This window comes from Astatotilapia calliptera, chromosome 22 (genome assembly GCF_964374335.1).
Source record: "Astatotilapia calliptera chromosome 22, fAstCal68.1, whole genome shotgun sequence".
NCBI lineage: Eukaryota > Metazoa > Chordata > Actinopteri > Cichliformes > Cichlidae > Astatotilapia > Astatotilapia calliptera.
In genome coordinates this window covers 35,115,237-35,142,161 of record NC_137442.1, presented here as the reverse complement: position 1 = coordinate 35,142,161, position 26,925 = coordinate 35,115,237, and the positions used below count along the sequence as shown (strand labels likewise).

The window sequence follows — 26,925 nt, the reverse complement described above, 5'->3', positions numbered from 1 at the left end:
CTTAAGTTGTCATGAAATGTAAATATTTATCAAGAGGAAAAGCACAAAGTGGAGAGAACTGACGTGACATCTGTGCTGATTAGTATAGTAAAGGTTTATGTACACACTGATTTTCAAGACAGATTTCATCTTGACTTGTCTGTGACATTAAATGAAAACCATATACAACGATTACAAAGAGGAACACATTTCTGACAAAACAATGTATTTATGACATTCTAATATGAATGAATGAATTAAATGGCACAAACTAACATTGTTATTTTACTTATCAAAAGGCTAATATGCAACTAAAACTATCAGGTTGTATTCTGCACAGTTGTTTCTGAGTTGCTTGCTTGTCTATTAAAGAAAGGATGCATGGTTTGACATGACATGTCTTAATAAAGCAGTCCCAGCCACCCCCCATCTCCTCCTTTGTCTAATCCCACCTCACCCCTCTGACATTTAAGAAATCTATCCAACCATATCCTACCCAACCCCCACAGCACCGCCACCATTGCTGCCACTGCTTTGTTCCCTGGCAGTAGGCAGAAGGACTGTTTTAGTATTGGACATCTGTCTACCCATCACCTATTTTTATGCAGCTTTAAAACATCCTCTATTATTTCCCCCACTTGGGTATTAAAAACTGTTTTAGTAATCTAGCACTTTCATATGTTATATGGTCAATATAATCCTTTTAATAGTATTTCATTATGTAAAAAGAGAACTGGTTTCACCCCGACATGAAAATTTTAGTAGCCTTGCCTCCACTTATGATTTGTAGTGACCATCTCATAACAAAGACAACTTCTCGTCACAGACATTTGGGAGCCTCTGCCTCCAGAAAACAAAGAGCAGCAGGGTAATGGCTCAAGGTGCTGATGACATTTCCCCTCTTGCCAAGTAGAGTGTCATAATCAGATAAGAAGAAGTGGATTGGTCTCTATGCTGAGTGCAAAGTTGATGATTCCAGCCTCTGTAGGTCTTGAACCACTCTCATCCTATTATTTTTCCTTTCACCACCCTATCCTTTCACCCCCAACCTCAGGGAGTGCATTTCCCATGTTACCCAGCCTAATTCAATCTTGTTTGCTTCTCCACTTTATAGCCCAGATTGAATAATGACTAATGGACAGATTTCACAAAAAGAGTCACCTGGCTATCTCCTCTATGCCATTTTTCTTCTCTCTCCACCCAGTCATCACATGTCTCTTGTACTTCCTCAGGACTACTTTTCTGACTCAGATGCCTTCTCAGATAATCTTCAGTGCCACCAGTTCCTCAGGAGTCTTGATAAGGCCATCTGCCACTGAGAACATCATTGTTGCTCAAATTTCCTGCTTAACCCTGAGATCAATCATCAAAACTGCTCTAGCAATTCCAGTCTCTCCCTTTTGTTCCAGATATACCTTTGTGAAACAATGTAAAGAACAGTAGTAGAAAAGTAGAAATTCTTAAAATGTTAAGGCTTGACAAGTTGTGTGATGGAGGAGGGCGAGGTTCTGGTGTTTGCTATCAGTGTGGTACACCAAACAGAAAGTGATTGTTTTCAGACAAGCTCACTTTCACAACAGTCATGGTTAGTTGGTATGTTAAGGGCAAGAAGGCTTACAGAGTTACGTTGCATTCCTGAATAAGGCTTCTAAGTTTCCACTCAGAATTTAAATATGGAACCCCCAACTCCAATTTCCCAGTTGAAAACTTGTGAACCCAGAGGTGGCACTGTAAAGAAACAGTAGTAAAAACTGTAAAACCTTTCATCTGTGCTGTTGTGTATTTGTGACTCATGTGTCTGTGTATGTTCACAGTCATCCAGGTCATGGTATTCTAAAGCCTCTTTTCCATTTGTACCTACTCAGAACAATTCGCCACGGCTCATTACGACTTGACTGGATTCGACTGATTTTCCATTACAATTGAGAACCAACTAATGTGCATGGTTTTCACGATAACAACGCATCCAAGTGTCCCGTGAAATACAATACAATATAATACAACTTTATTTATATAGCACATTTAAAAACCAACGGTATACCAAAGTGCTTCACAATAAAACAGCAAGTTAAAACATGAATAATATAAGACCATTAACAAAGTACTGAACAGGTCAATGGCACTAATTACACAAGAATAAAAGTGAATATCAAATCAAACTTGCTAAAAACACACAGGTTTAAAGTAGAAGAAGATATATATAGAAAGATAAAATTGGAATTGATTATAAAATACCGGCGTTTACTAACTGGGAAAGAAAGATTAAATAAGTGAGTTTTTAATCGTGATTTAAATAATTGGATGGAGTCAGACGTGCAAAAACGGCAATAATGATCGACCCAGAAGGCAGACCGAAGAAATGGTGGATGGACAAAATTAAGGAGGACATTAAGACCATCAACGCATCACCTGAGGACGCCTTGGACAGAACCAAATGGAGAAACCTTTGCCGAAGAGCGGACCCTGCACCAGCGGGAACAACGCCAGGATGAAGAGAAGTCAGACGTGTGAATAGCAATGGGAATGTTGTTCCACAGGTTAGGTGCAACCAGGGCAAACGCACGGTCACCTCTGGTCTTGAGCCAAGATCTAGGCTGTACCAAGAGTAATTGGTTGGATAATCTGAGGGCTCTCCCAGGGGTGTATGGCAAGATAGCTAGGTGCTGTATTATTTATAATTTTGAAGGTAAGCAGCAATATTTTAAATTCGATGCGGTATTTGATGGGGAGCCAGTGCAAATCAGAAAGGACAGGGGTGATAGAGGCAAACCATCCGGTACCAGTCAAAAGGCGTGCCGCAGCATTTTGGACATGCTGTAATCTATGGAGAAGAACAGCATGGAGACCAAAGTAAAAGGAATTACAGTAATCTAATCTAGAGGTCACAAAGGCATGAATAAGCTTTTCAAGATCCTTATGTGGTACGCAATACTTAGCCTTCGAAATACGACGCAGTTAGTAGAAGCTAGATTTGACTACAGAGGTCACTTGTTTGTCAAATTTGAAGGAGCTGTCCAGCAGCACACCTAGATTACTAACAGTGTCAGAGAGAAAAGTGGCGAGGGATCCAAAGGTATCAACTAGTTGGCCCCGGGGGAAATGACTGTCAAACACCACAATTTCCAAAAGCACAGCACAGACACACACACACACACACACACACACACACACACACACACACACACACACACACACACACATATAAATACACAGACATATATAAATAAAATATACGAAGGGGATAGAGTAAATAGGAATAAAAATAAAAATACAAGTGAATTGCACATTTCAAGTATTGAGGTCTATTGCACCATTGACTATTTACAAAAGTATTGCACAAAGGTATTGCACTGTGAGGTGAAGAGGCACTACAGCTTAGTTGTCCCCCCTCCTTTCTCCTCCTGTTTCCCCTCCCTCTCCCCCACAGAGAGGAGTTAAACAGTCTGATGGCGTGTGGGACAAAGGAGTTTTTAAGTCTGTTAGTTCTTGTCTTGGGGAGAAGCAACCTGCCCAAAGTCTTTGACTTCTCTCATGCACTCTAGGAAGCAGTGCAGTGACAGAGCAACATTGTCAGTTAGCTGAAAGTAAATTTGTATATCATCAGCATAGCAATGGAATGAAATGTTGTATTTTTCAAAGATTAGGCCTAGAGGTAGCATATAGAGAGAGAACAACATTGGGCCCAACACAGAGCCTTGAGGCACGCCACAGCAGAAGGCTGCAGCAGAGGAAGAATAGGCACCCAGAATGACAGAGGAGGACCTGCTCGAAAGATAGGATTCAAACCAGTTAAGGGTGTCACCTCTAATGCATGTATGTTCTAACCTCGTTAGTAGAATATTATGGTCCACCATATCAAAGGCTGAGGACAAGTCCAGTAAGACTAAGACCGCAGAACTACCTGAATCGGCAATTAGGAGAAGATCATTAACGACTCTCAGCAGAGCTGTTTCAGTGCTTTGACGTGGTTTAAAGCCAGGCTGAAATGAATCCATCGTATCCAGATAGGCCTGGAGTTGTGAGAAAACTATCTCTCCAAGATTTTGGACAGGAATGGGATTTTGGAAATCGGCCTGTAGTTCACAAAGTCATTATGATCGAGGCTCCTTCTTTGAGAACAGGCTGCACTACAGCGTGTTTAAAGGCTGACGGAACATGGCCGGAAAGCAATTAAGAATTCATTAGAGTTAAGATACTAGGCCCGATTGCATCAAAACCATCCTTGATAATGCGTGATGGGAGAATATCATGTACAGAATTTGTATTTTTCAGTTGTTCAACTATTTGCTTAAGGGCAGTGAGTGACACCGGCTAGAACTAGGGATGGGTATTGATACGATTTTCACAATTCCGATTCCATTTTCGATTCTGTTTAACGATTCCATTCTTTATCGATTCTCTTATCGATTCTTATTTTTAAAAAAGGAGAACACTAAGGTCGATTAGCTTAGAACTTTGCTTTATATCTTCTCTTTGAACAAGATTTAAGTAACAAGTAACATGGCCTTACAAACCCAACAGTGAGATCTTAAGAGATCCAGCCTACGGCTCTTCAATGGGGTGTCACAGGGTCCCCGGGAAAAAAATTGTAAATGTAAAATAATAAAATAAATATTCTTCTGTAGCAATAACAAAGTATAACATAAATTATTCAGTAGCAATTATACAAGAATATCCAGTAATGTCCCTGCCTACAATTAAACACACTCACTTACCGAAAATCATCTGCTGTGGCAAATGGGTTCAAGCCTTTGACCACAAACTGAGTCACTGCTCGGTGACATTCGTCTATCCTGGCCTGAAAGGAGACGCTACCGGCAGACTGCAGCGAGAACTGCCAGCATCTGAGCCAGACTCTGTCTCATCATGGTCACCTAAGTGCACAGGCAGGTTTTGTAATAAGGCAGATCGCGCTAACATAATATGCACTGTTAGTTGATTATTTACCTGCTGCATTACCGCTGCTGCTGGGTTGAGATTCACGAGTCTGGAGCGGAATTAAAAACACGACATTCCTTTAAGGTCATCGTGTGTTTTGTGAGCAAATGCTTTTGCATATTCGTAGTGTTTCCTCCCTTAAATGAAATATCTACTTTGCAAGTATTGCAAGTTGCCCTGTTGTCATCCGTTCTCGTAAAGTGTAACCAAACTTTTGAGCGTTTGAGCCGCTTAGGCGCCGTGTTTCCTGCCAGGTAAATGACGCTCCGCAACGTGGTGACGTCATTCGGATAGAGGAGCATGTAGATAGCAAAGAATCAGCAAAGTCATCAACTGTATGAGGTATGGGACAATCAGTAATAGTGGGTGCAGAATTAAGGAACACCACAGAAAAATTAGCCACAGTTTCAGAATTAATTATGCACATAGGGCGTCAGAGGCTCTCAGGGTGCAGTTCTGTATTGCATAGATCAACATCAAAAACAACTGGGAAGTGATCAGAGATCCCAACATTGTCAATGTCTTAAATACAAATGTCCAGGCCATATGAAAAAAACAGATCAAGGGTATGGACTTTAAAGTGGGCTGGTTCATTTACCCACTGAACAAGGTTAAGAAAGTCAGTTAGAGCAAGAAAGTCTTTGGCTAATGGATCATCCTTACAACAGATATGAATATTAAAATCACCAGTCATATTTAAAAAGAACAGATCCTAATAGATCAGCAAAGTCCTGAATAAAAGCCTTGTTGTATTTCGGCAGTCGGTAGACCACAACACACAGAGCTTTAGAAGAATTGGCCAACTCCATTAATTGGACTTCAAAGCCAGGGTAGGTAGTGTAGGGAAGCTGCCGAATTTTATGGTTTTTTTTTTAAAAACGAGTCTAAGCCACCACCTCTGCCCGTAAGCCTAGGTGAGCTGAAGAAAGCACAGTCTGGCGGGACAAGCTCAGAGAAGGAGAAGGACTCACCAGGGTGAATACAAGTCTCCATCAGGAACAAAACGTCCAGCCCCGAGGCAAGGGAAAAGTCATTTAAAACAAAAGTCTTATTCACTAGCAACCTTACATTTAGTAGAGCCATCCGTGTCATGGGCGCCATGTCCCTACTCGTAGCGCGTCGCAAACGGCTTAGGTTGCTATGATGAACGCCACCTCTGGAAGACGTTATCTAGGTATGAATAGGCAGGCATGCCACTGGGAGGGCTGGGTAGACTTGCTGTCCGACGGAGCAGATCCACCGAAGGCTAAGCGATCTGGCAAGGAGGCAGTCATGGGAGGAAGAGGGAGGATGTAGAATATCCATGCTAGCATGTGGATTAGCCATAGCCTGTGCTTTAAGGTAACCATTAAGACAGATGCGAAAGCCACTCTGTTTGCCCCGCTTCCTATAGTGTTTCTTGTACACGATATGCTGGTGGAGGAGTCCGATCGTGACAGGGTGGCGTCTCCCAGAGTCCAGCATGGATCCGAACCATAGGAGTGAGAGAATCGAAGATTTGAAAGTGTTTGGTGGTCATAAGTAATTAGTGCATTGCCACCTAATGACCATATTACCAAAAGAATGAGGAGTACAATGCAAAAGTCAGAAAAGAGGAGTCGAAAGGAGAGGCGAAGACAGCTGAGCACAAAGGCGTCATCTTTGAATTTGACAGATGCGTCCCTGTTGACTTGAAATCATTAGTATGTGACACAAATGCTACAACAAAGGCAGATGTCGAGGCGACGATATACCTGCTGCGTGGTCTGTGGCTTTTCGTCAGACGCAGCTCCGGCGGCCTGCCACGCGTCCAATAGCGGCGACGCTGCTGCTCCGGCGGGCAGCCATGGGTCCGACAGCCACGGTGGGCGGTCACGTGTCCAGTGGCGGGGGCGTGGCGGCGGCGGCATGGCAGCTGTGGCGGGCGACAATCAGGGGCGGATCTAGAGAAATTTTCTTAGGGTGCCAAAGAAATCAAATGGGATGGCAAAATCAAAGCCTTTTTTTTCCCAAACACATATGCAGGTGGTTACATATGGTTAAAATAATTCAAATGCAGTAAGTATACACTTTTTCATAGAAATATAGTCTATAACTTAATTATTGTCTGTAGCCCACATAATTACACACTTTAGTTACATAAAACATGTGAGTTTTGATCTAATGTACTGTATAGTCTGCATAATAAATAAATATGCAGCCCAATAAGTATAAAATCCAGAAAGCTACACAACATGGGGCGCTTCATTTACAAACACAAGTCTAACTTAAGTTTCACTGTTTTTTGTTAGAAAACAGTCACATTGTTACAGCTGAAATTACACAAAATGTCAGAAATCTGCACTGTCATGAACAAAAATTTAAACCTAGTTTTTCATGATTTGTTGGATTAACCCACTGAGGTCTGAAATACAATTTTTGACTCCTTTTAGTTGTATTTGTATGTGTTTATTTGTATTTCACCCTCAAATTGTTTCATTTTTTTCCCCGTTGCCTTGTTTGGTATCTTTTCAGCTCAACTGAATTTAGTTGTTTTTTTTCACTCACATACTGCTTTAGTATTACTGATCTGAAATCACACAAATAACTTAAAATCCTATTAGTATTTCTTTACTGAAAAAAAAACAGACATGTTGAGTAAATTTTTATAACTTGAAATGCAAATATAAAATGTACATTTTGTAAACATAAACAGCTATTTATCTAAAAATGCAGCCAATACACCTGACATTTTTTTTCATTTTCTACAACCATTTAAAAATATTACTAAAACTAAAATGAGAGAACAATCAGGTTTCGCAATAAGATGCCCCACAAATGATGCGTGCCAGTAAAAAAAAGTTTGTCCACCAAAAGACAGAGGAGAACAGCACAGGGACAAACCTGCAGGCCTGACAACAGGAGGTGTATCACTCTGCTGGTTTTCTACTTAGTGACAGTGTTTACATTGCAAATGTGCCTTTGTGGCATTCATTAGTGCCCTCACTGACACACAAAACAAAACAACAACTACACAACAGAACAACTACACAAGACAACACAACACACTAAACGTTACAAATCTCCCACAGCTAAAAACTCTCTCGCTCTCTCTCACTCGCTCGCTCGCTCTGTCTCGCTGCCGTTACCGTCACTCCCAAAACTCTCCCCTCTTCCTAAACAACCAAATCCCACGTGTTGAATTTTTTTTAATTGGTGGACATGGTACATTTTTCCACCGAAAGGAAACGTGGCTTTATTTCTTTCTTTACTGTTTTCACGCTGTCCTTAGAAAACGTGATTTATTACTGTTACTGAAGGTCCGCGACTCCGAACTGTAGTAAAGGGACCTCTGGCTAATACGGCGGGGTCCCTGTCGGCTCGTAGCCGAAAAATAGCTTTACTTTGTTGTGTTGGTCAACTTTTCTTGCGAGAGACAGAGAGAGGCGTTGAAAGACTGCTCCAATGGAACTTATTGTTTCGGAGGAAAACACGAACACAGTGTACAGTCGAGTCTTAATAGCTTACTTACAACTGGGCTCGTCAGGCTCTCTTCTTGGCTGCAGTGGTTATTATTATATTTACATGCTTCCAGCTCCCGTTTTTCCTCGATGACAACTCGTACCTTTCCACTCCCCTTTTTCTCCCTCCTCGCGCTCACAGACCCATAACGTGTATGGCAGTCCATTCTCCCTGCAGCACGGACTACACTGCCCATGATGCTACATTCTTTAGAGCTATGCTTGTAGCATTCTGCCTGTTAGCTTAGCACAACAACGAAAAGGCGCTCTCTCACCCAGGAAACACACAGTCGCAGAGAGAGAGAGCGTCGCCCTGTAACCATGGAAACCGTAACGCTGCCGCCTGGAACAACAGAACGTAGCTGTCAAACAAACCCAAACAGTCCTGACCCGCGACAATATGAAACAGGAAAGTACCGCAGTGTAATCCATTTATTTCAACAAAGTAACTGTATTCTGAATGCCACCTTTTTAAACGGTAACTGTAACGGAATACAGTTACTCATATTTTGTATTTTAAATACATAACGGCGGTACATGTATTCCGTTACTCCCCAACACTGAGCATGGCTTATATATATTATCATAACTCTGGATTTACTGGCCTGTACTTAAAATGTAAAAACTTTGAAGTCCGAACTTTCAATGTGGGCTGAAATAGAGACTCAGCTGGCTGCAGCTTGTTGCTATGTCAGCTTACATCAGTCGTGTGATTTGGAGGTGCAGCGTGTCCGTGGACCACGGAGGGTTAATAACACTCACCTTCCTTCCATTTCCACAATGTCACATCCAACCACCTGTGTAAAAAGCGAAATTCCCATGGTGTTTTATATAGCATTTATATTCACTGTTGACTGTAACTGCGCTCAAACTGTTAATGCTATCTTATTTTAATAAACAACACAGTCATATGCAAAACTGGGGTGGCACTTGGGGTGGCAAGGGATCATTTTAGGGTGGCACTTGCCACCCATGCCACCCTTCTAGATCTGCCCCTGGCGACAATGTAGCACAACACACGATCCACCATGTGCTGGCCATGCAAGTTGTAGACATGGTGCCTGTGCTGCTGGACGTGGGCGGCGTGGAGGGCGCGCTGGACGTGAGTGGTGTGGAGGGCGCGCTGGATGTGGAGGTCCCTCCAGCACGCCGACCTCCAGCTCTGGCTGAGTGGGTCCCTCCAGTTCGCTGAGCTCCTCCGGCTGCGGCGCGGGGCTCCTCCGGCTCGCTGAGCTCATCCACGTGTGGTGCGGGCTCCTTCGGCTCACTGAGTTCATCCGGCTGCGGCGCGGGGCTCCTCCGGCTCGCTGAGCTCATCCACGTGTGGCGCGGACTCCTCCGGCTCGCTGAGCTCCTCCGGCTCGCTGAGCCCTTCCACTGGCGGCGCAGGCTGTGGCGGCGCAGGCTGTGGCGCAGGCTGTGGCGCAGGCTGTGGCGCAGGCTGTGGCGCAGGCTGTGGCTGATCCTGATCCAATACCAATACTCTGTACAAAAACGTAATGTTTAATTGTATTTTATAAAACAATATATAGTTGTATTATGTAATTGTAATAATATAGCTTCATAATGATTACAGGACATCACACTACTTGTTCTTGTTGCTTAATAATGCAGAATTATCATATAGAAATTAAAAAAAACCTGAAGTTGTGCGCTATTTGAGCATGTTGCCTGCCTGCAGCACTAAAGGACTCTGCGAGAGACGTCTGTCTCGCCCTAGCAGCACCTGTCCCTCTCCTCCTCTTCAGTTCGCCTCAACATAAGCTTATCATATTCTGTAATATGATTTACTCTGAGGTGTTCAGCTCCTCACTGTCTTGCCACATGTATCGCAAACCGCATCTTGGCTGTTTGTGGAGGTAAAATACGTCCACACATGATTCAGTTTACGCTCAGTCATTGTCGTCAGTGCACACGCCAGGGACTGCGACACATTTATACAGCCGTATGACTATGAAAGGCGTAAGAGGAAGCAATTCCTTCCAATTTAGATGATCTGAATGATATAGTTTCTTTCCACTGTGTTCCTGTTAATGAAAAACTACAAATTCACCCCAAAATACTAAAATGTCGATATTTTAATATGAGAATCGATTCTAGAACATAAATTACCGGTATCAGAAGAATCGATATTTCAATATCGATCCGCACGCCGCTAACAATTAGAACTGTGTGTATTTGTCAGTGCATTATACCAGGGAGCACTTAGCTTTTAGATTGCTAATGTGGTTCTCCATAATGCTAACATTGATAATGAATGTTATTTTGATGGGCGCTTTTACAGTCAGCTCTTAAGGACTGGAATTGAATTGCCTCTACTGGAAAGGGTTATGAAAGGCTGACTGTGAAATGTCAAGTTCTTGGTTTTATGTTTATCTATTCTCTATAATCTATTCAATAGAAAAATAAAAAATATATATTATCTTTTTCAGAGAGTAGTTCTTACAAAGTAATCACAGCAAAAATATTTTTGTGGTCTAATTGTGCTCCATGCACAATTGTGCTCAACAAGATGTCATAAGCTTAATACACTAAGTGAATATGGGAGTAAAAACTCCAAAATTAGCTGATGAACAAAGTACAGAGGCTACGCTACCAAAATATCTACTGCTACTGTAAACTGAAATTAGTTTATGAGAAAGTCAAAGACAAAAAGTCAAAGGTATTAAACATCCATGTACCTGTTATCATTATATAGATTATTACCCACTTCCATGCTGCTCTTTACACTGAGGAGAATAAACAGTACATCAGTTTGGTCTTTCGCTGAATGCATGAAGCTGCATACAGAGTACATGATATTTTCTCTGACAGCAAAAACCCGATGGAAGATCAAAAGTCTCATATATATATATGGTAAATGGCCTGCATTTGTATAGCGCTTTTCTAGTCCCTAAGGACCCCAAAGCACTTTACATATCCAGTCATCCACCCATTCACACACACATTCACACACACACTCACACACTGGTGATGGCAGCTACATTGTAGCCACAGCCACCCTGGGGCGCACTGACAGAGGCGAGGCTGCCGGACACTGGCGCCACCGAGCCCTATGACCACCACCAGTAGGCAACAGGTGAAGTGTCTTGCCCAAGGACACAACGACCAAGACTGTCCAAGCCGGGGGTCGAACCGGCAACCTTCTGATTACAAGACAAACTCCAAACGAGTTGAGCCACGATCGCCCTATATGTATATATTTGTAATGTGTAACCTTCTTCGTGACTGAACATCATTATGTAAAAGTCCAGACTTTGAGCTTCATCTGGTGATAATGTGCAGTATTTGTACATAACAAAAAGCAAAGCTTGCTGTCACACTGTTCATGAAGTTCTAGTTTTGTCTGTTTTCTGAGTGGGCCTATAGTGGAGGTCTGAAGAGGATTTTCCTTCTGAGGAAGCTGATGGTGAAAATAAGAGTTCTGCTTGATCCCTGCGATGACCTTCAGTCCTCCTGATATTTCTGAAAGAACGTATGCCTTGGTGAACATATGCAACAGACACAAGACAGCTATGATGAAAGAAAGAGAAGAAGTCTGTCTTCTGGACCCATGAATCCAGCTTGTTGTTTCCCCACAAAGTAAATGCAGCTGATCATAGAATTGTTGTTAAGTAAAAACAACAAATTAAACCTCTAGAAAAACTTCAACTGCTGTGTTTTTAAATTTAACATGCAGTTGAAAGTTTTTAGTTGAATGTTGAATGTTTTAGTTGTTTTTAGTTGAATGTCAAAGGCCTCCCTCTCTGTTTAAAACGAGGGTAACAAAAACTAAGGAATGACAAATTACTTAATTATTGGCAGCAACACAGGTGTGTAGGATGGCTAACAACAACACTATAACATAGTGCGTATGCTAGCGCCTAGCGCCTAGCCTAGCTAACTCATCAACAATAGGAATTCAGAATGATGCTACATGTTGTATAGAGCAGCGGTTCCCCCCCCCCCGGGCCGCGGGTCGTTTGATCCCGGGCCGTGAGAGTTGAGCCTCGGGTGTGGAATTGATGGTTTTCAGGGTTTTTTATCATTAACTCGGTTTCCCTGGGTCTTTCCCGTGTTGTAGTTGTGTCTTATTTTAAAAGAAATATTCACGCGTTACCATAGTGACCAGAAAGCATTAAGGAGCAGAGAGGAGGGTGTTACTCTCAATATTGTTGGCGCATTTCAGGAGGACGCTGCTAATAAAGTTACACAATTACACACTGAATTTGCGTTTATTGTTATATCTACAAAATACCAGTTTTTGTCGTATCTTTTATTTTGTTGTATTTACCCGCCACACCTTAAACGCCGGTCTGTGAAAATACTGTCTGACATGAAACCGTCTGTGGAACAAAAAAGGTTGGGGACCGCTGGTATATATCTATAAGATGTTAACATGTATTCCTTTTGCAATGTATCATTGTGGTTGTATTTACCGTAGTTTAACAAGCCATTAGACACAGTAAAACCACCAGCAGAGATCGTTAAAAACAACCAGAGCAGTGAAGCTGTGTAAAAAGTGCAGGGGGAAGTTTGTGTGATCACATCCAGTGGGTGAGTGGGTGGCAGTATCTCGTTTCAAAAATGTGACATGGTAGCCCCTATAACTGGAAAATTTTGAGGAAATGGAGCCATGTTGTGCGTTTTTATACAGTTGTTGCTCAGACCTAACTTATTAAAATGATTAGTATAGTGTTAGAACAAGAAAAACAAGGTTAAAATATGAAACTAAATGTATTAAGATACATGGCTAATGAAAACTGTGACTTTCCCTTTGCAAAAAGCACGACTGCTGATTCTTCTCTGACCTCTCTGTTTATGTACATTTCACAGGTCCATGGGGTCGTTGTATGGGAAGTGAATGTGGTCCTGGAGGCAGCCAGAGTAGAGCGGTATGGTGTGCTCATTCTGAAGGTTGGACCACCCTGCATACCAACTGTGACCAAGCAGAACGACCAGACAACCAGCAGAGCTGCTTCAGGGTGTGTGACTGGCACAAAGAGCTATATGACTGGCAGCTGGGTGCCTGGAACCAGTGTGTCCCAGTGATGCGCAGTGCAAGGGTGCAGCGTCCTACTACGTGCACTCAGGGAGAGGAAGGAATTCAGACCCGTGAGGTGGGATGTGTTCAAAAAGCAAAGGGGGAACCTGCAGAAGATGCAATCTGTGAATACTTTGAGCCCAAACCACGCCTAGAGCAGGCCTGTCTCATCCCATGTCCTCAGGACTGTGTGGTGTCTGAGTTTAGCCCATGGACTCCCTGTTCTAAAACCTGCGGGATAGGGTTACAGAACCGCATTCGCTTTGTCCTGGCTCCACCATTGTTTGGTGGGGCAGCCTGCCCAAATCTGACTGAATTTCAGACATGCCAGCTAGGTCCCTGTCAGGGAGAAGAGAGCCTTTACAGTCTCAGGGTGGGTCCCTGGGGCCCATGCACTGTTCCACTGCCAAGGCAAACCCGACAGGCAGACAAACCACCAAGAGAGAGTGAAAAACAACCCCGGGAAAGTGATAAACTTTCTAATGAGGGAGACAAACTCACCAAAGAGGGTGAAAAACCACCCAGAGGAGATGGCAAACAGACCAGAGAGGGTGAAAAACAGTTAAAAGAAAGAGACAAACAGCCCAAAGACGGCGAAAATCCACTTAAATCCAAAAGAAAACTGGGCAGGGGAAACAGGAATAGGAAATCAGACAGGCCATCGCTACTGGCTGATCGGCCGAAACGACAGAAAAAAGCGAAAAACAAAGAAAAAAGAGAGAAATTAAGAGAGAAAGTCCAAGAGAGGTTAAGGGAGAGGGGCAAAGCAAAAGATGCTGAGACCAGAGAACTCATCAAAAAGAAGAGAAACAAGAATCGTCAGAATCGCCCGGGAGGAAAGTTCTGGGACCTACAAACTGGTTTTCAGACCAGAGAAGTGACCTGTGTGCATAAGAGCGGGGCTGTCGAAGCTCTAAGGTAACCATGACTGAAATACAATAAAGAAAATAAACTGTTATCTGTGATGTCATGGTTCTATCCTTCATAGAGTATTGATATCATTTTCTTTGTCAGCATGTTAGCTTGTCTTCTTTTTTTAAAAATCATTTACAGACTGACAGCTATAGTTAAATCTTTGAGATCTGATATTTGAGCTTGTCTTAGAGTTGACAATTGTTATTCTATTCATTACTGGTTTTAAATTAAACTCAATGATAATTTCATTTTTTTAATAAAGATGAAAAATCACCCAAAAATGTGTTTTATAAATATTTTATCATGCCCCCATTAACAAGATTACTATCAGTTTTAATTGATGAAAACGTAACATAATTAATATACACAGCTTCCAAGCTCAATCAGTGTTTTTGTATTCATTCATTTTTTTTCTTTTAAAAACACAACTTGCATCCATCAAAAGCTGAGGCAGGAATAGGCTGATGTGGTTATAGCACACCATAAACCACAACCTGATTCACTGGCTGGCTGCAGGGATATCAGAGACACAGCTGACAAAGTTGTTGCTGTCAATGTTTAAGCAACTCAAAGATCATATAAGTTAAGTAGTACACACAACTGGTTAGTTTGTAGCTGCCTTGATAGGTTACTGTAGGTCGGTGCTGATGTTTTGGTATTTGAGAATGTTAACTCTGAATTAAACTAAGTGGTATTAAACGTATGAGCCACCCAATAACTGCCACATTTACCAAAATACAGTTGCTGATTTGTTTGTTTGTTGTTTTTAACTTAAAATATACAGTAAATAATTAAAAAGGCTAATAAGCCCAGGGTTTAAAATACTCAATGTCAGTCAATGTGGCAAACATAATTGTTAGCTTTGAGCATCTAACCACAGACTAGAGGACTGGGGGATATATACAGTGTTAACTTTGGATCTGAAATCTAAAATTTAGTAAATTCAGTAACTTTACACTTTACACATGAGCCATATAAACCTTAATAAGAAACAGGCCATTTAACATCTAAAGCCTCATATGGTCATAACCAAAACATGATGCAGAGGCTTGCAGGTCAATTGAGGCAAAATGAGAGTAAAATAAAACAATTAACACAGAAAAGCAAAGAAAGTGTGCGTGTTAAAATCTAAAACATACAGAAAAGAAGAAAAATGGAAGTGTTAGAGAACCTGAAAAAAGAGAAGCATCACATCATTATCGCAAATAATTTTCTTTTGAAAAAAGTAAAGCAAACGCAGTGATAAAAACAACAAGAGCAAAGCCATGGCCTGTGGAAGCAGCCACAGAAAATATAAATAAATGACTTGGATTCTTGGAACTTCAATATGCCGATTATCACATTAGCTGCCTCAGACAGAGAAAAGCCTTGGAGTGAACGAACGGTAACAACAGAAATGGCCACTGAAATGCAGCTCGGAGTTCTGATTCTGATTCGCACTGACTTCCTCTTTTCTTCTTTTCTTTATCTGCCAGCTTTCTGTGAACCCGAGGATATTGTGTTTATACTATAAATATGATCAGTGATGTTTCAGTGATGCAACTGTCATACTTAAATGTTGTGCTTTTGCTGCAGTCATTTTGCACACAGATAAAACATTGCATAATTATAAAGCATTCAAATATTTTTTCTTTACATCAAACCAAATTTTAGCACGTCATACAGCCTGTTCTTTTTAATAACTCTTATATTATGTCAGTTACAGTATTTCTGTTTTTCCTACAAAATATAAAAAATGTGGATCGATTGTGACTTTTGCACAGTTCTAAACATGTTTTATTACATTTAAGTGGTTACATCGAGTACATTGCTGTCTTTGTTTTCATGTTCTACAGCCTATGCTCTCAGGAGACTTTGCCAGTGACCTTCCAGGCTTGTGTGATAACCAAAGACTGTGATGTGACTGAATGGTCCGAATGGTCTGCTTGCACCAAGGAGTGCTATGACCCCACCAGTCCCAAGGCGGTGTGGACTCGCACTAGAAAAGTGACCCAGTTCCCTGTGGGTGGAGGAATAGATTGTCCAGAGTTGGAGGAGAAGGAGCCCTGCACCCCCCAGAGTGACGTGGTACCACCCTGCATTACGTAAGTACATGTGCTTAACTTAATGTACGATTTTCTTAAAGCAGCAGAAAATGACTCGTTATTATGAACTTCTAGACCATACCTCCCTGTGGTAGACAGAGAACAAGGCCAGGTTGTACCTCACGTCTTTCCCACCTCTTTTTCTGGGGTGGTACAGGGCGGAGTAATCTTCGTCCATCTCAGGCTTCAAAACACAAAACTCTATTTTTTTTTCTGTGTTATTGCTGAAAGAAAACACTTTCTGCATACTGACTCAGAAAAACAAAATCTGTCTTTACATGAGAAAGATCTAACACAATTAACTTGTGTCGTGTTCAGAATTTTTGGAAGGAACCTCAGGAGAAAGGTCTGTCTTTTAAAAAAGGATTTACCTTTCTTTTGGCAGTTGAAATTACAAGTTTACACAGCGCTGTGGACCTCCAGCATGTCTCACAACAAGGATGAACTTAAAGTGGGCTGTACAACATTATATAGTGAGACAAAAACATAGATTATAGCAGCTATCTTCCTCCTGCATGGACGTGGCAGTCTTGGTGTCTGCTGCGAAGCATCCTCGTATTTCCATGACCTCGTCTGGTATCTGCTCCATCGCCTGTAAGAGACAGAAAAGCCTTGATAATCTGATGTTATTATCCATTGTTCTTCTAGTGATTCAAAATTGGTTTAAAATATCATGTTCGGGACTCTCGGACCCAGAGACGTATTCTAATCATAATCTATGTGTGTAAGCGTGTTTGCAGTCATTTCCTACAATATATCAGTCCGGACATCACGCCGAACGAAGCTTTTGACCTTCAAAAGACTGAGTGCCAACTCTCATGAGCACATTTGCAATGTGTGTATGAAAATAATTATAACCGCTTATTTCAGTAAGAGAAATCAAACATCTTCAATCCCAACACTTGGTAGAGACATTGCCAGAGTCTGAAACACCAAACTCAGTTTTCATATGGACTGACTCAGAAACTGAGATCTCAGTGACAACTTTCATTATATCTGCCTGCTCAAAATCTTAAAAACCAGACAGAGAAACGGGTATTACTGCTAGAAAAAGACAGAAAATTCACAATTAACCAGCGCAGAAACAAAAAGCGTAAACATGAAACTCACTGGCTCAAAAACAGAAAACTCATGTTTATTTTTAGTGCCTGCGTCAGGACAAAACACAGGAATTAATTAGTTTTACTCACTGTGGTGGTGATGCCTCAAAACTGATAGCTGATGCAGGCAGAACAGCGGACCCTGGCTGGGGCCCACCGTCAGCAGATGCAGGTGGTGAAGTGGGCTCTAGGAGCATTGAGCGACTACAATGGGAACCTTGCTTCCTCCTGGAAGAAGGTGCTTGTGGGAAAAAGGTTAGGAACTAGGTCCAAGAGGTCAGACGATAGCTCATCTGAGATGATGATGGTCACTGGCAGTTGGTCTCAGTTCCGCCACCGAGAGCCAAGCTTCCTCAAACAGGAAGCAGGTTGTTGTGGCAGCAAAGAATTGGGATGTGGTGGTCGTCTGGTGAGTGGGTGGCTGGGGACAAGATTTGCCAGACCACCCTCATGACCAGATCCTCAGGCAGAGGAGGGGCAGCTGTTGAGCGAGACAGCTGGAGTGATGTGATCTGAGTGCAGGGCTACAACTGCAGCAATGAGGATGTGGAACTAGAGGTGAGACACTGGGGGTGTTGTTGTTATTGTTGTCGTGGGAGGATGGATTGTCGACAACAACAAATCCTTGAGCCAGCCAGGTACAATGTCTATTACAACGGTCCCCAACCCCCGGGCCTCGGACCGGTACCGGTCCGTGAGTCGTTTGGTACCGGGCCACGAGAGTTGAGGCTCAGGTGTGAAATGTCTGGTTTTCAGGGTTTTTATCGGTTTTCAGCGTTATTTCGTTATCGTTTTTATCGTTAACTCGGTTTTCCTGGGTCTTTTCACGTGTGTTATGAATAAATTTTCTTTTTTTCGGTACCGGTACTAGTTTTATTTTGTTGTATTCATCCGTGACACCTTAAAGGCCGGTCCATGAAAATATTGTCGGGCATAAACCGGTCCGTGGCGCAAAAAAAGGTTGGGGACCGCTGATCTATTAGACTGAAGTTCTCTGTGGGTGTTTTCCAAATCCTCTTAACAACCACTGCCTCAAAGTATTTTGGGCTGAAGTCCACAAATATGCTCCTCAATTTCCAAATCTGCACGCTCCATGACTGGTCGCATCATTCATTCATAGTTAATGGTGAATGAGGACTGTGAAACAGTTTGCCCCCCCCCCACACACACACACACACACACACACGCACACACACAACAGCAGCCCCTCTCGCAATGTGTTGCTCGCGCTCTCAACATTTCTGCCTGTGCGCGCTCAACTCTTTCTCTACACCGTTATATTTGTGCCACAAAACCAGCCAATCACAGACTTGGATGCGAAAAAACCTGATTGGCTGTTCTGGTCTCCAATCAGCTCGAAATGACGAAATGCAATATCCCAGAATGCATTTTGTCCAAAGCTCAAACGAGGCAGTGGCGGAGGAACACAGAGTGATGGAGTTTGAAATATTACTCTGTCTGGGTCACAAAATAAACTTTTAAGATATTTTCATGCAAGAATGTTTCTGTGTAAACTTCTAATATCTGCTCGATTCATCAAGACATCACATATTTGCATAAGTGCTCTAGTGTTTTCGGAGATGCCTGTTACCCACCAGCTGACCGGGTGGTCACTCGGGTTAAACATAATATAAAAGGCTGAACTGACAAAAAATCACTGACTTCACCAGCAGGTATTATAGGAAAAACCATAAAGCCTTTGAACTAAAACAAACGCTGTTGTGACAGTGATGTACACTGTGTTGTTGGTATATATGTATGATTTGTATCACCTTCATGTTTCCCTCTCACCACATATCCAAACCGATATCATGAGCAGCAGCTTTTACAGCTGTGGCTCCAGCAAACATCAGCTGATCCTAGAAAGTAATATTAAATAAATTCTAGCAACAGCTTATCAAGCTTAAACGTGCTGCTGTTGTTTAGCGTGACATCCGCTGGTTTCCTGTTTCTGGCGCAAAGTGGGAGCTAAACAAACGAGAGAGACGATCAGCTGATCATTGATCAGTTTCATGATTGAAGTAGCAACAGGAGAGGGAGGGGGAGAGAATGAGAGAAGAAAAGGCAGCTGTGCAGCAAAGACAGAATAACTTCAGCTTTGTGTCTTTTTTTCATTCTCCGGGACGAATCGCGTTCCTTTTCCCCTCAATACAGATGTGTTGTAATTGGTCCAGCCCAGAGTTGATCATGACCAATTGGCTAATCCACCACCTTTCATTGTTTATACCGTTACAAAAACAAACAAACAAACAGAAAAATGAAAAATCACATCAGCCCACCGGGAAAATGTGCGGGATGCTCAATGGCCAGTCCAGCTGTGCGGTCAGCTGGTGGGTAACAGGCATCTCCGAAAACGTCAGAGCACTCATGCAAATATGTGATGTCTTGATAAATCGACCAGATATTTGAAGTTTACACAGAAACATTCTCACATGAAAAAATCTTAAAAGTTTATTTTGTGACCCAGACAGAGTAATATTTCAAACTCTGCCACTCTGTGTTCCTCTGCCACTGCCTCGTTTGAGTTTTGGACAAAATGCATTCTGGGATATTGCATTTCGTCACTTCGAGCTGATTGGAGACCAGAACAGCCAATCAGATTTTTACACATCCAAGTCTGTGATTGGCTGGTTTTGTGGCACAAATATAACGGTGTAGAGAAAGAGTTGAGCGCGCACAGGCAGAAATGTTGAGAGCGCGAGCAACACATTGCGAGCGAGCGCAAATGCAAAAACTGAGTGAGAGGGGCTGCTGTTGTGTGTGTGTGTGTGTGTGTGTGTGTGTGTGTGTGTGTGTGTGTATAATAGCAAACACTGAAATACAGTTTTTGCACGCAGGAATTAATTTTGTTCACTTAAATTTAGCTTTTCTTCACTCAAAATAAATTTCTCCTCAAAATGCAACACTTGCACCTGCAAAATTTTTTTTGCGTGCGCTCAGAATAGTGGCATAAAAATAACACCATAGCTGGCCCCGCCTACTTTCTGTTTCCATCATGGCCATGTTGTGTGTTTAGCTGTGTATTGTGTGACCAAGTTTCTGCATCTAGAAGAGCTAGTTAGTTTTTTTCTGTATATACTGTAAATATTATAAAAACATTATGAATAATATTTTTATAATAGTTACAGTATATATTATAAAGTATACAGTAATATTTATAAAGCAAATAGACCTGGTAGCTGTAGGGGTGGGAAACCTTTTTCTTCAAAACCATTTCTCCCGTGTAGGGAGGGAGGTTACACGCCTGTATTTAATTTTCGGATTTTCAGTCTAGTAGGTTAGTTGTGTTTTCATTCTTGATTGTTCTGTTTGTTTTCTTGGCTGTGCCCACACTGATGATTTCTGCATCAAATGAAAAATAAACTATTCTGTTTTTGAGACTGCAAATCTCACTGTAGCACTAATCCTTCCATTTTCAAGCTGTGCTTGTTCCTCGCTACAGTGGTCCCTCGCTATAATGCGGTTCACCTTTCGCGGCCTCGCTGTTTTTTTGTGCCATTTTGCATGCTTTTTTTTTTTCAGCGCATCGTGGTCTGCGTCCTGATCAGCTGTAGACCATTGTCAATCAATCTCCTCCGTGCCGTGCCTCCTGTACAGTACAGCATGTGTTCAACTTGTAAAATTCACATAAATCTTCGATCCTAGCAGTCTGACTCTGAAGTGCTGCACTGTATGTTTGTAAGTTTTCTCCCCAACAAACACAACAATATCGATGAAATTTTTGCAGCGTCAAAGGCGCCTGCAGTAGCACCCAAAAGGCAGAGGAAGATGCTAACCATCGCACAAAAAGTTAGACTTCTGGACATGCTAAAGGAAGGTAGAAGTTAGCGTATTTTTTGGATTATAAGGCGCATTAAGTGAAACAAAACAGTCAGATAAATCAAACTTTATTCAACTGATTCTTCTTGCTTCCTCCACTTCCGTATCATTGATTCATTAATGTTGAATTCTCTGGCAGCTGCTCTGTTCTCATGTTCTGGACCTGAAAACAGGGTTTGATCTTTGGTTTTGTTCTATAATTCTGGACTTTTTTTTCTAACAAGGTTTGAAATTTGAGAGTTTAAACAAAACAGAAAAGTGTGAAAATGTTCATGCCTGTCTGAGAAAAGTGTATAAAGTGTGTAGTGAGGGGTTTCACAGCCTTAAAACATCTATAATAATTGTAAAAAATAAAGCTGGCTACGTCGCAGATTTCACTTATCGCAGGTTATTGTTAGAACATAACTCCCGCAATAAACGAGGGACCGCTGTATAGGATTGTCAGGGTGGCACAGGTTTTCAGGGGACTCCCTATCTGACTTGGTCCTGTTTAGATCACTCAGCTTTAGACACTGTCGATAGGAGTAGGATTAGTAACCCCACCACCAATTTGACTTTCTTGTACCACTCTACTGAAATGAACATAAATGATTAACTACTCTCAAAACAGTATTTCAGGGGGAATAACTCTGGGAGTTAGCCCTGTAAGACCCAACCCATCAAAAAATAGCTGGAAAATTCAGATTTTTTTGGAACCGAGATGTTTATTAACGCTTATGACAAAATCCACAAAATGTTTTTGCTATATCATGTTCGTCATGATATATTTGTTATATATTTTTTGTATTGCACTTGATACATTGGCCATTTTTGGCAACTTTTTGTTAACAACAATGTTAATTTTAGACAAAAAAAGAATTTTGTCCATAACATTTTGAAATTATGGCAAGTATTCATCATGTTGATGAGATAGATGTCTCAGTATCAAATATGGTACAAAGGGTATTATAGGGTTAATATTAATTAACAGAGCACGCAAAAGTTACTATTCTTCTGCATGGCCTGGTGTGATCAAACAATCTTGAGCTACTTTAAAAATATCTAAATAGCTAAAATTTTCCATAAAGACATAATAAGGTGAGGCATCTGGAATCTCATAAAGTTTGTTGCTGGTTAGTTGATTTGTCCTGTTAATATGACTGGTGCACATATGTCTGTCCAGTTAGGTGGTAATACTGAATTTATGTATTTATCTTTATCACAAAACCAAAAAACGACATCTAACAGCCATGTGCCATTGCCTACATCATAAACTTGCAAGCATTGTGCATGAGGTTTATTGTAGCACATTATAAATCTAAAGAGTCTTCCTCTTCTGCTCCATACAGGCTGACACAGTATTCTTGCGTCAGTGTGTTGACCCAGAAAAATACCACTGTTTAGTGGTGTTACATGTCTTAAAGATTCCACTCATGTTTGGGTTTTGGATGATATCAGCATCATCTTACTCTTATCACGGGTGTCATTTTTTTGTGATATTCTCAAGTTACTCCCCCTGGACCATGCAAAAAGGGAAAATTGTGTTTTTATCATGTAGACCACAGGTGGTATGGATTTTTTTATGTCATAGGACAAGTCTGTCCTTTAGAGAAGTAGGGGTTGCTAAGGTAACTGTGAAGTGATCTGATACATGTGGAAGATAGATTGTTGCATGGAGAAATGACGATAGTAGCACAACATGTCTGTGACTTCTCAGTAAGACCAACATCAGGTGGTTGAATGGTTCTGAGTGCACCTCACTGTATCCAGGGATGGTTTTTTTGCTCGTTAGCCTTTTCCTGAGCAACTATAAGCGAATTCAGACTGACCAAGGGTGAGCAGCTGCATCTGTTAACACAGGTGCCATCATGGCACTGCTGCCTGTTTTGCTACTTCATCTGCTTCACTGTTGCCTTTAGCTACCATGGTGTCAGTTTTCTGATATGCCGGGCATTTAATTGCTAGTACAACAGAGGGGAGTTGTAGAGCTTCTATTAATTGTGAGACAGCTTCCCCATGTGCTATTGGTGTTCCATCTGCGCGATGGAAGCCTCTCTGCTTTCAGTTGTTAGCGCTGACATGGCACATGGCACAAGCAAATTGGAGTAAACATTTAATCTTTTACCTGTAGCTATTTTACAGGCAGCTGTCAGGTTGTGGAGAGCACAGCTGATCAACCATTCGTGCTTGTATGGTTGTGAAAGTCTCAACAGCAGAGTTTAGTTGAACAGCGGCATAACCAGCATAGTCAACCTTTTCATCCTGAAAACAGGAGTTGTCCACAAATACAGTAAGATCAGCAACTATTGTTTTTATTGTGCAAATCCTCATGTGCTTAAGCTTCTCAGTATGCTCTAACAATCATGTGAGTTGCTATCAGTTGGCAACATCATCCTGGTTGCAGGGTGCGCAGTGTTGCACCAGTGGTTCAGTTCTGGAACTTTGAGAATTGCCTTCATAGCCCGTACACCTTGGTTGGGTAGAAACAAATCTGGAGTAGTAAACTGGTGTGATGTATGAAGTATCACTGGGTAGCCAATTGTCAATAAAGATGCCTTTTTAAAAGCTGCAGCTGCAGCTGCCTGGTCCTGATAACTGGGTGGCAGGCCAGCTTCTATGTTGTCAAGTTTAGTGCAGTAATAAGCTCGAGGCTTCATACATGGGGGTGTCTCGCATGAGTACAGCATTTCAATTTCATTCAGTTTCATTTATATATTGGTTTAAAGTAATCAGTAGCCATTGCCCAGTGATGGGGTAGACTATATATCTTTCTTCAGTGCCTCAAAGACTCCTTCTGCACCTTCTGTCCATTGCAGCTTGGCTTTATTGTTGCTTCGACTTATTGTCCATATTATAGCTGATCTCGACTTATTGTCCATATTATAGCTGATCCACAGGCGGCTATATTCTGCCATTCACAGGAAAGAAAACACCTGGCCCATGGTTAACTGTTTGGGCGCTTTGGTCACAGCTTCTGTTTGGGAAGGAGCAATTAGCCTCCTTTCCAATCCAATCCAGTTTGATCTATATAGCACTTTAAAATGGCCAGCACAGGACCAAAGTGCTGTACAGAAAATAAGTTAAAACAGTAGAATAAAAGAAAACACCAAAAATAAATAAACAAACACATAATACATAAAAATTAAAACAGCCCTATATTAAAAAAGAAAACAAGATAAAACAGCAAAGAATAAACTAAAAACAACTAAAATAAAACTAAAAACCCACATCTCACGTGGTGTCAAAGGCCAGGGTAAAGAAACAGGCAGGGAAGTGGCCTGTCTAATCTCTAAAGGGAGATTGGGAGCTGCTACAGCAAAAGCACGATCTCCTCTAAGTTTACGCCCAGTCCTAGGTACATTCAGGAGCAGCTGATCAGCTGACCTGAGAGAGCGGGTGGGTGTATAAGGCTGTAGCAGCTCAGAGAGATAAGATGGGCCTAGGCCACGGAGAGCTTTAAAAGCAAATAAAAGAATTTTAAATTGAATCCTAAAAGAAATGGGCAGCCAGTGAAGTGAAGCTAAAATAGGGGAAATGTGTCCTAATGGCTTTTTTTTGCCAGCTGCCTGAGCTGAAATAAGCTAGCTTTTTATCACTGCCTTAATCTGATTTTCAAACTTCAGATCACAGTCCACTTTGACCCCCAGGGTTGTGACAGCTAGTTTAACATACTGTGCCAAGGTATCTAAATACACATCGGGGGTCTCGGTGGGGCTACCAAAAACCATCGCCTCTGTTTTTCTATCATTGAATTTTAAAAAGTTAAGAGACATCCAAGCCTCAATGTCATCGAGACACTAAAGTAATGGCTGTGTAGAGTATGTGCCTTTTTTCTTTAAAGGGACATAGATCTGACAGTCATCAGCATCCTTTCCCCACAAAGTTGTCTACCAAGACACTTCTGTGTGTTTTTGTTGGCTGAATTGCAATTCAAACCTAGGTCAGGTGGTATAGGTGTACTACTGTCCAAAGAGAATTTGTGAATCAAGGTGCATGTTAGGGTGCCTGGGTCGTCGACCCAGTGTTTTGTGTTTTTGGGCTTTTGTTACGTTTTGTCATCCAGCAATCAATGCTGAGTTTTGGAGTGCACTTTTGCCTGCCGTGAGTCTGCACTTTGGGTCCTTTTCCTGCCTGCACACAGCCTTCACACGGCAGTGCAAGGGTAAATGAAAAAAGCTGAACACAAATCAATCACAGTATACAGCTGAGCATCAGAAACAACAGTGTGAAGCAGTGATTCATGATGCATTGATTGCTCTGAGGCAACGGACCAAACAATAGTCTTGGAGTCAGGATGTTGAATTGCTAAAAATTGTTGTATTGCAGAAACTTATGATTTATTAACACTTCAATAGAGGGCGGATACCTATTGCTTGCTGTAGAGTAATTTCCATGGTTGTCTTACTCACCAGGCTCTTGGCTGCCATCACAAACATTTATCAATATTCTAATGGTACCAATCACTGCTGCTGAAACATGAATTTGTTTATTTTCAGGTAGAATCCACTCAAGTACTTTCAGAGCAGATTCCCACATGGGACCTAGTTTATGTGACTCATTCAAGCACGGTATCACCAATGCATGATGGGTCTTCATCTAGTATTGATAATAGTAAGTTCAATTCATGTCATACCAGAGTCGATCTATTGTTTAACGGGATAGTCTCTCCTTCAATGACCATGCTAATTGTAACCCCAACATACATTATTTGCACTAAAATAGAATAGCCCTTTATTGTCATTGTATGTGTACAACAAAATTATGGGTGCTCCACGCCAAATGTTCAGGAATAAAATATAAATAGTAAGACACCAGGAATAAATAACAATGAGTTCTTCACTCTGTTGAAGTGTGGGATGAGAATGATTATACAGTTGGTGTTGTCCAGACTGCCTTAGTCCTGGTTGTTGGTCATGTTAACTCATACCTCATCTGCCTCAAGGACCTGTTGGATTAATGATGTGCTGAAGGTTGCAGCATTGCTACAGCTAGAGCTGGTGCTTGTGGTTTGCTTCTGGATCAGTGGTCACCAACAGCACCTTTCATCTTGTCTTTCTTTTGTTTGGTTAGTTTTCCCAGCTTTAGTTGTCTCAGTTTATTTGTCAAACATTTGTTCATTTTATTTGCTTGGTGTTTTTCCTAATCGTTAACATGATGGACAATATGATCTACAACCAACAGCCATGCCAGCTTATTCAGGCCTACCACAATTCCACTCACTTTTGCACTTCATGTAGCATGGCCTCCACTGTCATTACCTTAAACAGGGTTTCTGTTCCAAATACTGCCTGTTTCACCTTTGAATCTGCTTTGAAAGTTGTGAAGAAATTTGGAAAGATATTAATCATCTGTAATTTTTTCTCCCTTCACTCTGGAGGGGTCTACTCTTTCTGGATAAAATGTTCTGAGTACCTCCTACATGTCTGTGTGATGTCCTCCAAACCCTTCACTGTCTTTCCTTTGGCATAACTGTGGGAGCTTAGCCTTGGTAAACACATCTCCAGTAACGCGTTTACCTACCACATGCATTAACAGAACTTTGATGTCTCCAGCATTACTCCAGCACTGCTCTCCTCTAAAGCACTGATAAATTAATTTGCACCCTCAGT

At 41.7% G+C, this 26,925-nt stretch overlaps 1 protein-coding gene across 1 annotated transcript in view; it reads left to right on the top strand.

The window, feature by feature from the left end:
- The window catches only part of thsd7aa (thrombospondin, type I, domain containing 7Aa), a 173,394-nt gene that overhangs the window by 31,459 nt on the left and 115,010 nt on the right, over positions 1 to 26,925 (top strand). Inside the window, exons 2-3 of the mRNA XM_026157251.2 lie at positions 13,212 to 14,337; positions 16,170 to 16,418. Of these exons, the coding sequence (XP_026013036.1) occupies positions 13,212 to 14,337; positions 16,170 to 16,418 (1,375 nt within the window). The remainder of the gene's footprint in view (positions 1 to 13,211; positions 14,338 to 16,169; positions 16,419 to 26,925) is intronic.